General features: G+C 37.2%; 1 protein-coding gene across 6 annotated transcripts in view; it reads left to right on the top strand.

Moving 5' to 3' along the window:
- PDE7B (phosphodiesterase 7B) overlaps window positions 1-13925 on the top strand; it is a 174014-nt gene that overhangs the window by 105707 nt on the left and 54382 nt on the right. For 2 of the 6 annotated variants that reach the window (XM_087718413.1, XM_087718418.1), the window contains one exon: window positions 6651-6716. The exons of the other annotated variants lie outside the window; for them this stretch is intronic. In XM_087718413.1, coding sequence (XP_087574539.1) covers window positions 6651-6716 — 66 coding nt within the window. The remainder of the gene's footprint in view (window positions 1-6650; window positions 6717-13925) is intronic. 6 annotated transcript variants of the gene reach the window in all.

Below are 13925 nucleotides of genomic sequence, written 5' to 3'. Positions count from 1 at the left end.
GATGATACAATTAATCAAAATCATCTACGAAATTAGCATTCACGTTTGCCATTAATATGGATGGGTTAAGTGGGTAGATTGGGTGCATTGTGTGCTGTGTTTCATTTTGCCTGCAAGAGAAGTGAGAGCATTAAAAGATGCCTGTGTATGTACCAACTATGGTGCTTTACACACAAATACTGCTAATGCTATAGAGCTATGAATGCAAAGTACATTAGTTGAATTTTGAACATACAGACACCATTTAAAGTTTGTTAGTTGGAGCTGTAGTTTGGAACTTTGGGGAAGTCCTTTCATTTCATGCTCGTTTGCTTTGTATAGCTTTTAGGTGGTGGTTGTTTTTTCAATGAAACACTCTGCATTTGGTTGGTTTGTTAAACTTTGGGGTTGTGCACTCTATACTCTAACTCACTTTAAAGGGTGCATTTAAAAATGTGATGACTCCTGTGTTGATTTGTGTACCCCTTGTCTACATTCTTCTGGCCTATATTTGATAATGTGATGTAACTGGTGCTGAGCTTTTGCTCAGTCTTTGGTTCTGTTGATGAGATTTTAGAAGAGCTTTGTTTGCTAGTTGTAGAGCTGAGGGTAAATACTATATTTTCCTTTGCTTTTAGTGGGTCTTATGCTATGGGATAGGTTCTTTCTTTATGGAAGAATGGAAGACAGCAGTGTTTGATGGAATAGAATAGAATAGAACAACAGAACAGAACAGAACAGAACAGAACAGAACAGAACAGAACAGAACAGAACAGAACAGAATAGAATAGAATAGAATAGAATAGAATAGAATAACAGAGTTGGAAGGAACCTTGAAGGTCTTCCAGTCCAACCCCCTGTGTTGGCAGGAAACTCTACACCACTTCAGACAAATGGTTATCCAACATTTCTTAAAAACTTCCAATGTTGGAGCATTCACAACTTCTGGAGGCAAGTTGTTCCACTGATTAATCGTTCTGTCAGGAAATTTCTCCTTAGTTCTAAATTGCTTCTCTCCTTGATTAGTTTCCACCCATTGCTTCTTGTTCTACCCTCAGGTGCCTTGACTCCCTCTTCTTTGTGGCAACTCCTGAGATATTGGAACACTGCTATCATGTCTCCCCTAGTCTTTCTTTCCATTAAACTAGACATACCCAGTTCCTGCAACCATTCTTCATATGTATTAGCCTCCAGTAATTAAAAAGCATACCAAATATGCCTGAATTTGCTAAGTACTTGAGATGGTTGCTTGTTTTGAGCATCAGCTGCCCAACTACTGAAAAATTGGCCATTTTGATGATGATGATGATGATGATGATGATGATGATGATGATGATGAATGATCATATAGGAAAGAAAATAAATAGCACATGAATGATCATATAGGAAAGAAAATAAATAGCACAACAAGTACATTTTATGCCTGAGTTGCTTGTGTCCAAGTTAGAAAATGTTAATTGAAAAGAATACAGTTGAAACTAACCATTTTGTTCAGTTGATTAGCTGAACATCTAAGTATTTAGTTAAAGAAACGAGAAAAAATTTTTATTGAGAAGAGCAGAGCATTCTGATTTTCTGCTTCTGTTTCAACTAATCCCTACAAGGATTTAATATTTTGAGCATGTTTTAAAATAATCCCTTAGGTCATTTTTTTCTTCTCTGTGTTACGTAGGTAGCTGGTTTCAGTAAACAAAATCTGTCACCCCTGACTATTCTTGGCATCCTGAGTTACAAAAAAGTAGCAAGGGGCTTACTCTAGTTTCACATTGTTTTCAGGGCTTAAACATTTTAAATGTTTCAAATATTTCCCATCAGAATGCAGTTTGAAGCAAAACTCATATCCTTAACAAAGAATTTTGCCAGGTAATCGTTAAATGTTGGCTTATCTTGTAATATTTTCTCTGTTTTCCTACTTTATTGGAACAGAATAATACATCAACTGTTTTATATTTAGTTTTATGTTCTTTATCTTCTTGGTTCTAACTTTTTTTTTGCTTCATACTTTTCCCATTTGACTTCTGTAGATCTGTTAGTTTGATCTCTGTGTCATGCTTTCATGAACAATTGAAGTTTCCTTTGTCTGCTAGATTTCCAGTCTCTGATATATTCCTTATACCGTGTTATGTATCATAAAAATGAACCAGGAAAGGAAGGGCTTCAGAAAGTTGAAAGCTGCTGTATTTCTCTTTCCAATTCTAGGCAGTTATGTCAAGTTGCTCTCTTTGATTGGACTGTTTTTGAATATTAGGTCAATTTGTAATTTTAAAAAAGCATCCTTCTATTGTTAAATTCTATATGCTGTATATATTACTCAGACCTAGCTAGGCAGACTGGGACAGATTGCTCTAATTCAGAGTAACATTAACATCAGTAGGAGAATCAAGTGAGATATGTATCTACTGTTTTATATATAAGCTCATTTGCAAAATGTTCTACCTCCAACTAGAATAATAATCTGTGAGGCAGTTTTGACATATTGTTCATCATTTTGGGCTAGAAAAACAATAGGATTCTTGTGTTGCTCAGTCTGCAGTCTCTGTTATGTATGTGCGTACCTTCAAATCAGTTTTGACTCCTGGCAACTGTCTGAACAAATCCTTGCAATTTTCTTGAGACATCAGAAGTGGTTTGCCCTTATCTTCTTTATAGACTGAGATAGATGGACTGGCCCAAGGTCACCTAGCTCTTGTCCCAGGTGAGACTGGAATTCATGATCTCCCAGTTTCTAACTTGATGCTTTAACCACTCCACTAAACCTAGTCTCTGTTTGTTATGTGTATCTAGATGTAATGGCTCTTGAAGACAAATAGTAGATCCTACACAGCAATGAAGTGGACAGAGAGGACCAACTATGGATTCACTAGCCCCCATGGCAACATGAGGCTATCCTAATACGTTACAATTCCAATCCATATGCCAATGTATACTTTTGATAGGCTTTTTGCTGCACTTTAGCTTCAGAATAAGCTGGTAGTAGTAGATTATCCCTTTGGCTTGACTGGATGATCTCTTTTACCAAAGTTTTTGGCTCAATTTACTCTAAGTAGTGACTGATTTTAAGTAGGGTTGGCTTTAATGGGATTGTGGCATTGCTTTAGAAACTGATAATATTATGATTTCTATATGGGACTAGATTTTGTTCATCCATGTTATCTTCTGATAGCAATTGTATGCTTACACACAGCGAGAAGCTTAGAACACACTGAAAAGTAGCGGTATAATTACTTTATATTGTTATGTATGTTTTGTTTTTTGTTTTTTCTTGTGTTTTTCTTTCTGTTTTTAAAGATTAAAATGTTCAATAAAAACTATTTTAAAAAAAATAAAGTCATGAAATGCAAATAGCGCAAACCTTAATAATTCAGCTTCGTCTGCATCTGTGAGCGTTTATAACAGCAGGATCAAGCATTCTCTTTACTGAATAAAACCCACTGCTTATAAACAGTAACTTAGAGTTGTCCAATAGCAAAAAAGAGCCTGTTAATTAACAAATGGAAATGATTTCTCAGTCACCAAACCAGGCTGACGCTGGTAAACAAAACCTACTTAGCAAAAGGTCTTTCCAAGATGAAAGGAAGCTCAAACATCCTGCTTTGTACACAGAAGAAATTGTGCCTTCTCCAGTAGACAGACATTCATTAACGATTAGAGGAATTGTTTTCTAACAGCATTTCCCGGTCAGACTCCAGTGACTCAATTCTTAAATGTTTCTTTTAAGAGGATATTTTTCCAGACTTCTGGAACTCTACCACCAAATATTTGTGTCACACCTTAGGCACTAGTTTTCAAGACATCTTGTGGATCACTAATTAAGGTTTGCATAATACCACAAAATTGCAAGCATTCCTTTGAAATAAAGGAAGAATGCATACAGCCCTGTGGGAGTAAATGAAAGAGTGTGTGATTTACCTTAATCAGAAGTTACAAGTAGTGATGTTTGGCTGCCAGGAATTTTTCAAGATCAGAGGTAGGCAATGTTCTCCTTAGAGAACATGTCAAACATTATTCAGGTTCTCAAACAGTTTCTTTATTTAAGCATGATTTTATAAAAAGGATAGAATGAACAACAGAATCAACTTAGAAGCAACTTAGAGTTAAGGAGAAATTTCCTGACAGTTAGAACAATTAATCAGTGGAACAGCTTGCCTCCAGAAGTTGTGAATGCCCCAACACCGGAAGTCTTTAAGAAGATGTTGGATAGCCATTTGTCTGGAATGATATAGGGTTTCCTGCCTAGGCAGGGGGTTGGACTAGAAGACCTTGTATTATCAGCTGACATGCTCCTGAAGTCAGGAATACCTGCATCATCAGAGTCATAATAGGGAACGTAGGAGGAGAAAACAGTTATTGAGCTTGTTTCAATTCATTTAGTAGTGGTTTGGGGTCATAGTCAAGATGGCTCCAAAAACCTTTTAACTGAAACATGGAAAAATAATGCGTCAATCAGCATTTTTGGAAATATAAATATAAAAATATAAAATTGATCTAGGCTTCATGTTTTAAATGTAATCAGTTTTCCTACTCCCTCTCCTCTTGTTTTCTATCTTCTTCCCTTTAAGTTGGCCTAGTATCAGAGGTGGGCTGTTCGGACCAGTTCTTCTGATCAGCAGCTGGGCCCACCCACCCACCTGCTATCCCGGCGCTATCCTATCCTATATAATTGCTGTATGTTTGCTGCCGCACGCATGTGCAGAAGGTGCACGCTCACATTTCGTGTTGTGGGCGAACTGGTTGTTGCAGTATGTGACGCCCACCTCTGCCTAGAATACCTCATCAGAGGCAATTTGTGTTAAAGGCAGAGAGCTAGAGACTGTATTCTAGTCTGCTTTAGGGTTATTTTGGCCCAAATTACTAGTTGATATGTGGCATTTACCATATCAAATACAGTGGCCAAAGCATTGTACATCTCTGCTATGCTTGATATACTTGTAAACACACTACAGAAATTTCTTGAAAGTTAATATTTGTCTTCAAATCTTCTTCTTCTATTGACTCATGCTCTTCTCAGAGATTGCCTGGATAAATTCCTGCACTTTTCCTGGCAAAGTTTTTCATAAGTGGTTTGCAATTGTCTCCTTCCTAGGATTGAGATAAAGTGAATGGCCCAACGTTACCAGTAGCACTAGCACTTAGACTTATATACCGCTTTCCAGTGCTTACCAGCCCTCTCTAGGCGATTTACAGTCAGCACATTGCCCCCAACAATCTGGGTCTTCATTTTATCCATCCCAGAAAGATGGAAGTCTGAATCAACCTTGAGTTGGTCAGGATCAAATTCCTGGCTGTGGGCAGAGTTAGTCTGCAATTCTGAATTCTAACCACTGTGCCACCATGGCTTCACTACAGTTACCAATCTAGCTTCATGCCAAGGTGAGACTAGAATTAATTGGTCTCCCAGCCTGATGCCTTAAAAACTATACCAAACTGGCTTTCCTTCCAATCTTACATTTTATGAAAAAAAGGGGGCCTGTATATAATTTGAATAGTACCATTTCAAGTGATCTCTTTGTGCGTCATAGTCTCATATACAAAGTTTTAAGTGTCATTGTGAAGCATTTTCTCTTCCGGTGGGGGGGGGAGCATTGCGGCGGTGGAGTGTAGATGAAGCAATATCCCTAAGGATGTATGTAATGGAAAATAATAACCTGTGTGATTGATAAATGTTGTCTATAGCTTGGTCATGAACGAACCCCCAGCAGCCCACCCCTGGATGTATGTCTCATTGCCAAAAGAACAGTATAGTGATATTTCTTCCATGGGGAGTGGCTCAAATGCAGCAATAGAAAATACATAAAATTTCTTAAAAATGAATTTGAACAAATTGTTGTTTCCCTGCCTTGTTTGTGACTTCCTTCCCTAACAAACTTTTACTCCTATTTTTTTCTTTTCTTTTTTCATTACACAAGATATATCATAGAAAGTGGGGCTCTACCTAAGCAGGAGATACGCATCCATCCTTTTTGCAGCAAAATAATCCTTCCATTATTGACTTTTTGTCTTTTGTCTCTTATACTTTCTTTGGCAACAAAGACAATTTATAGAATGTGATCCTTTTAAGCAGGATTTCTGGTAAAGATTGTCAAAGAAATAGGAGGGAATGTAATTGGAGTCCGGGAGAGAACAGGATTTTCTTAACAATCTGTGACATCTGTAATATAATTTAAATTATTATTAAAAGAGCACAATTATAAAGCTAACCCCCTCCCATATATTTTCACACAAAAGAGAGATGTTAAGTCTGCTCTACAGTTTGAGAGCAGCTGATTATATCTTATTTCTTGCCTACATGACAAGACATTTTAAAGAGAGCACAATAACCACAACATGCAAAAGAACATCATGTTCCAGGCAGCACAATTTAAATTTCTCTATCCTTCTTATACAACAATCATGTTGTAACTTTTATAACTGCAATATTCTTGGTTGGTATATGATTTTTCTCCAGTTGTTTAAAACAGCGTTAACAATCATTCCAACAAGAGTAAATTATACGTAAATATTTATTTTGTTGGCTCTCTACACTAATGATGCTACTTTATATTACTTTCTTGAACTAACAGTACTTTAGATCTGAATCAATGGCTCCCAAAAGATTCTACTAATGCAGTTACACATTTCCTGAAAACATTTTCTACCTCTCCATTTCAAACTCTTAACTTTTCCTTTTGTAGATCAGATGATCCTCTTAAGTGTTGCTGAACTGAAAGTCCAAGCAATCTCATACAATCTGGTTCATGGTAAGAGATGATAGAAGTTAAAAAATCTTTTGTACTACCAAGTAGCCGGTCCCCAGAGAAGATTTCATGGGGCTGTTTCATGGGTGAAGTCAAAGCCAGTACTAGGTGATTCCTCTGGAAAACAATGTTCTACTGTAGAAAGAGGTGATGAAGTTTGCAACGTTGTAAGATATATAGGGGTGTCTTGTTCTCATTTGTGCAGGTTATATGAAATTCAGTTGAGAACCTTAGGGAAGAACATTTTTAACATCTTCCATAGAAAATTTTAAAGTTAGATTTTCCCTAACATAGTATTTTGTAAATATGTTTGATTTTATTTCTCATAGTTCCCCAGCCACCATATCAAATGAGATGTCAACCAACATGTCACCTCTACAGACCAAGAAACAAATTCCACAGGAAGGCTAAAACTGCTTTTGCTGTGATTGGGTATATAATATCACAACCTTGAAATTCTGATTATGGTATACCTTTTCCTCCCCTCCTCCCTCTTATATTCCAGTGAATTAGCACTTCCAATGGGGTCTCATTGCTCTGGACTTAAAAAAAATATTTCTGTCCTTTTTACCTAGGTAATGGTTATTGCATATTTCCATCAGGGCCATCGCAGCTATCTGCAAGAGATCAGATTAACAGAGTTGGAAGGGATCTTATAGGTCAGTTATGGCGAACCTATGGTACGTGTGCCACAGGTGGCACGCGGAACCATTTGTCAGGGCACGCAAGATGCTGCCCTGTCAGCTGCCCAGCACGCATGCACGTACTGGCCAGCTGAGTTCAGCCCTTTTTAAAGCCACTTTTCTCCCTCCCCAGGCTCCAGAGGCTTTATAGGAGCCTAGGGAAGGCGAAAAGAGCCTCCCCCCCCCCCCCCCGGAGGCACTCTGGAGGCTTCATGAGCTTCCTGAAGCCTCTGGAGCACAAAAAACCAGCCCAACGGGCAAACCGGAAGTTCGGGAACGGACTTCTGGTTTGCTTGGGGGGTAGTTTTGACTGCTCCAGAGGCTTCAGGGAAGCCTCCTGAAGGTCCCTGAAGCCTCCGGAGGGCTTCTGGGGGGCAGGAAAGGCTCCTATAAAGCCTCTGGAGCCTGGGGAGGTCAAAAAAAGCATGCAAAAAATGGGGGTCGCACTTGTAGTGCGCGTAAGAGCACTGGGGGATCATGCATTGCATTATGGGTATGGCACACCCACACACGACCCCCCCTGCGCTCCCCCCACTTATGGCACGTGAGCCAAAAAAGGTTTGCCATTGCTGTTATAGGTAATCTAGTCCAATCCCCCACTCAAGCAGAACACCCTACACCATTTCTGACAAATGGCAGTCCAACCTCTTCTTGAAAGTCTCAACTGATGAAGTCTTCCACAACTTCCAAGGGCAAGCTGTTCCATTGGTTGATTGTTCTCACTGTCAGAAAGTTCCTCCTTATTTCTAGGTTGAATCTCTCCTTGGTCAGTTTCCATCCATTATTCCTTGTCTGGCTTTCAGGTTCTTTGGAAAATAGCTTGACCCCGTCCCCTCTGTGGCAACCCCTCAAATATTGGAACACTGCTATCATGTCTCCCCTGGTGCTTCTCTTCACTAGACTAGCCATGCCCAGTTCCTATAATCATTCTTCATATGTTTTAGTCTCCAGACCCCTAATCATCCTGGTTGCTCTCCTCTGCACTTTCTTTAGAGTCTCAACATCTTATCTTTTTGATAGTGTGGTGGCCAAAACTAAATGTGGTACTCATGGTGTGGTCTTAGTAGGGCTTTATAGAGTGGTATTAGTACCTGACTTGATCTTGATTGTATACCTCTGTTAATGCAACCTAGAATTGCATTGGCTTTACTCTCTATAGCAGCATGATAATTAAGTAGGCTGACTGAAAGATTATGGAAGTTGAAATCCAATCCATCTGAAGGCTGAATTATGTGAAACTGCAAAGATTATTTTCCAGACAATAATGGGGCCTGAGATAGTCTGATAGAATTTCAGAGAGATACTGCAGTAGAATATAAATCTTCTGATTTAACATAAATTCACTGATATTATTTTATTATTGCACATAACACCACTTAAACCAAACATATCTTTCTTACAACATCCGGATGTAGCAACACAAAGACAAAGTGCAGTTTCTTTAAGCAGCAGGTGCTACCTAAGGACTCAGAATTACCTGTTCCCCCTTTGAATCTGGGTTGCTGTCCACCCCTCTAATAAGTAAAGTGTCCAGTGACAAATGGAAGGATGCCATTGTCCTAATCTTGTCAAGAATCTGTTTCTACACAGAGATCTCTGGATTTAGCTTTATGGATTCAATTTTTTTAAAAAAAAATTCGCTTTCCTAAAGTAAATATCATTGTGACTGACTTTTTTCCTTTAATATATGATTTCCCCAATTAGATAGGGAAAGCAGGGGACAGGAGAGGAAAGCAGGAAAGTAGGTGCAGCATCCCATTCCTAGTTTATATTACAGTGGGATTCTTCCTTTTTTTACTTTACTTGGTGAAGAAGAACTAGAGTTATAAAAAATATCATAGAGCTTTGATTCCCTTGCCTAGCGTGTAGCTATAGCAACATATAACCAAAATGTGTATCTGTTTTTGGATGGATGGATGGATGGATGGATAGATAGGATAAATAAGATACGGGACATAAGCCATTTGGGGTGAGCTAAAGCAGCAAAGAAGCACAACTATGGCCAAGCCGTGTTGTCATGAAGCCCAATCAGCTGATCTGATTGTTAGCTAGGGCTGTAATGCTAAGATGTAGAGACATCAAATCCAATCTGCTATATAAGTGCAGGGTCCTTGGTGCTCTTTGAGCTTGGTTGTTTCCTTGGTAACATCATCAGTGCTAGTGGAGAATGAGACTTGCTCTCCTTTTATATACTAGTCTAGTGTTTGCCCTGTCAGTGTTGGTGGGAGTGGTCTTGGTGATTCCTTGAGTTGATTCCTTGGATTGTTGCTTATTGTTAGCTTGTTTGACTGCATTGATAGTGTCTGGATTGTGGCATTGTTTGTTTCTTGATTGTTGGTCTAATGTTAATTTTGATCTCTGTTCATCTGAATATTGATTGCTGGTGAAGAGGTGTTTCAGTCTTTTTGTTTCCTTTTTGGCTTTTAATTCTCTCTTTTGAATGGTGTGTAGATGTTGTTTATCTCTATGTGCCTGTTGAATGCCAGGCTTACAATAACACCAAGATTTCCATAACACCAAGATTAACATTAGATCAATGCTAATCAAAGGGTGTGTTACAATGGCAGAGATTTTGTGATATTTTATTTTGCATTGATTATATTATAGTAGTGTATTTATTAGTAAACCAATAATTACTTCTCCCAAAATGGCTGCAAAAACAATAGTAACTTTTCTTTCTCCTGATGGCAATCTGCTGATTTTGCTGCCAAAGCTGGAGGTTTTTTTTTGGCAGCGCTGCTCCCTGGATTTGAATGGGAGCAATTGGGAATAACCCAGGATGGCTTTTGGACAGCTGTGGACCCACCTGGGAAGGGGAGTCTTGAAGATTCTGGTTCCCTCTGGGAAAGGTTAGAAAGTCATGGGCATCCATCTTGGCAGTTCCATTTTCTTAAGTGTGTCTTTTAACTTCACTTTTCAAAGCTTTTGTTTTATTTTGCTTTTTACTCTTAAAAGTTGACTTTTAAAAGTTGCGCTTTTATCTTTGTCAAGGTACCTAGAACAACAATGTATCAGGCTATGGACAAGCAAATGTGTCAGACATTTGAAAAAATACAGTTTGATAATATGGAATATTTATTTGAAAGCTTTTAAAAAAAGTTTGATGAAATGATAATGGTTGTGAAAAATACTCAGATGGATCTAGCTATAGATAAATTAGACTTACAAAAGGAATGTGACCTGAAAGCAGTAGATTCCCTAGGGGGAAAATGACTTCTACAGACTTAGAATTCACAGTCTTAGAACTAACCTAGTCAATCCCATATGCCTCTCTGAAGTTCAAGCCTGCATTTTTTTACAACAGCAGAAAGTTGACTAAGTGAAGAAGTGATAAATTGCTTTCCCTAAGAAAATTAAAAAATATGGGGAAATAGATTTATCACATTTAAGTGCAAAACAATTCCATCTGGATTTTTTTGGGGGATAGACCAACTTTGGAGATTGGACATATTGTATTTAACAAAGAAACATTGATAAGAGATAGTATTAAGAAAAAAATGTGGATATTTGATCGGGGACAAATCACTTTATTTTTTGGGATGATTTAAGATAGATAAAATGCCATGCTAAATTTTCTATAAATTGATTAAAATATCAGTTTGCTTCAGAGGGTTTTGAAACTTTAATTTTGCCTTTCTTATTATTATTGTTCTTCCTGTTAATATAGATATCAGGCTAATAAATTGCAAATAGATTTTGTAGTTTAAAAATTATTGGGACCTCTTTTGCAAGGGGTGGGAAGCTATTTTGTAATATATTAATCGGTATTCAACTAGTGTATGTGTTAATTTTTAATGCACTTTTCTTTTTTGATGTCTTGTTTGTTTTGTGGGGTTTTTTTAACTACTACTTTTTGAAAGATTTTTTTTAAGTTTTGTTATTTGCATTTTGTATTCTAATTTTTTTTAATATAGATTCTCACTGGCTCAAGCCATCCTTTCTTCTGAGGTGGGTAAAATGAGGACCCAGATTGTTGGGGGCAACATGCTGACTCTGTAACTGCTTAGAGTGGGCTGTAAAGCACTGTGAAGCAGTATATAAGTCTAACTGATATTGCTATTGCTACTCAACCCTATGTTATATATTCTAAACTGACTGTAAACTATTCTTCTGCATCACAAATACCTGACTCCTATTGTGTTTACCTCAGACCAAATGAAACAGAATGTTGGCAGTGTCCAATAAACTCTTCTGTTTTGAAAACTTTATTTTCTTTTATGGGGCACTGACCACAGGCATATAGAGGGCAGGGGGAAAAGCCCAAATCATGACACATCAGGCAAGACAATGATGCCGCTTATGTACCTACCTTATAGAAAAGCAATTATGTATACCAAAACTATGCATACATTTCACATGTTTTCAGATTCTGAAATAATTCTCTAATTTTGCTCAATGTTGTGCAGTTACTGTATGTGCTTTTACACATTTTAATTGGCAAGCTGTTGGCTTATGTAAGGTGGGGGTCACAGTTTCCGAGATCTAGCACAGAAGCATCTGTGGGTATATGCATATATTTTTTGGTTGTCTTTATGTAGTGTATATTGGAGGTGGTGACCCTTTGAGAGCTGTATGCAACAAAATTTCATTTTAATGTATGCCGATTAGTATACATTTAAAGTGACAGCAAAGTTATTCTAAGTCTAATTACTTCAAGAACTGCAGAGCATTTCCATCTTGACATTTTAAACTATCAATCCATTGTGCATAAGCATCCAGTCTCCAAATAGAAAAATATAACATAGTCATAAGAATACCTCTGGAATGGAATAAAATATAGAGATATGATTACAGGATTTCCCTGCTAAAACAAATACACTTACTGGGGTTTTTTTCTTCAACTATGACCTGTGCCTTATGAAATATGGGCAATCAGGGCAACAAAATAATTGGAAAAACATTTGGTATTGTACAAATAGCATGAGGATATGATGAGTTAAGGACTGTATTTGATATGTTCTCTTTGCACAGAGTTGCCAGAAAAGACCTAACTGGAGACTACTTTCTTTTGGAATTCAAAACGGTGTATGAAAAAGTGAAACTTCAGCCACAAAATCTCTCTTGTTGTTTTTTTGCTTGCATAAAATGTGAAGAGTATTGGGGAATATTAAAGTGCAACTAAGTGCATGTTGAATAAATGTTTAAAACAATTCTTGGGTTAATACAGAAGTTTCAGATAATTTATTTAAAAAAAGAGAAATGGGTCTTCTATTACATTCCTGATGCATAAAAATTATTAAATTAATGTAAAAAGGAAACATGACAAAATAAGAGTTGATGTCCATCCAAGGATTATATATAATAATGTTTGTGTGCTTTAGTACAAAGAAAATAAGTCTAAATTCAGTTTACTTAGTAGTTAGTATAATATGATTGATCTGTCTCAATACATGTTATTTCTCTTTTGTGGAGCTGCGTTTGATGAAGAAAAAAAACCCTGTTTTATAGTTCTAATTTAAATGTATGTTTTTGTGTTAAGTAGATAAATAGCCAAGCTTGAATGTTTTTTTTTCTTTTTTACAAAAGTTGTATTTAGCCACATCAGGGGTCAAACCAGGCAGAACCCTAATTGCAGGCATGTAATTGTAAGCATTAAGGAAAGAAATGCTATGGATCAAATTTTGCTGTGATGTCATTTACATGCAAAGTGTGTAGCACATCAGCCTTTGAGGAAAATTTGGTTTATAACAAGTAATTTAGGAGTCTGGTTACAGCTTGAAATGTCAGCTGTTGTTTAGCTATTTCACTTGGTGCATATAGTGTCTAGAATGCAAGTAAACACAAAATCTATTATTGTCTGAATGCCAGAATGTCCTTGGTTCTTAAGCTGAAGAATAATGGTGGTAACTAAGAACTTCTGATCTTTTTTTTATTTTTGAGCAACATGTTCCAACCATAAGTGCACTTCTGATTTCTCTTCACTGTGTGAAGAGTCTGAACACAAGAATCTCTGTCTCTATGGCTTATTTTGAGTGGGGTGAGCAGACATTGTGACTTGCTTGTTCCTTCTTGCTGACACAACATGGCACTCTTTGTATAGGTACTACAGTCCTCCAAATATATAATTCTAAATTATTATGTCAGAGAACATGGATAAATTATTTAAAAAATTCAAAAGAAAATGTTTAAAAGGCAAAAAACTGGGTTATTAGCATTTTGAATGTGTAATAATGAGAGGATTAGTTTGACATGTGAAACATACTGTTCTCTTTGAAAAAGTAGCAACTACTTAAACAAGTGGCATGTAGAGAATGCTCACCCTAACCCTAACTCTGTATCACATCTTACCTTAATCACCATCACATCAAATGGTCCTGAGGGTTCATTGATATGGGAATAATAATACCAAGTTTAGCACAGCTATAGAACGTGCAATCCTAGATTGAATACAGATTTGGGGTTTCCCAAATAAAAAGAGGATCCAGTCCTGATGATTGGGGAAAGAATAGAATAATATTTTTTGGTGTTTGGAAATAAGGAACCTTGTCGCCATCATAATTCCCAAAGCAGATGGCACTTGGGAGAATAA

The sequence above is a fragment of the Thamnophis sirtalis genome, unplaced genomic scaffold (genome assembly GCF_051295495.1).
Source record: "Thamnophis sirtalis isolate CommonGarterSnake01/CBP01778 unplaced genomic scaffold, rThaSir2_p1.2 scaffold_6, whole genome shotgun sequence".
Taxonomy (NCBI): domain Eukaryota; kingdom Metazoa; phylum Chordata; class Lepidosauria; order Squamata; family Natricidae; genus Thamnophis; species Thamnophis sirtalis.
Note: the sequence above shows the minus strand (reverse complement) of the source record. Positions and strands in the feature narration are given on the sequence as shown.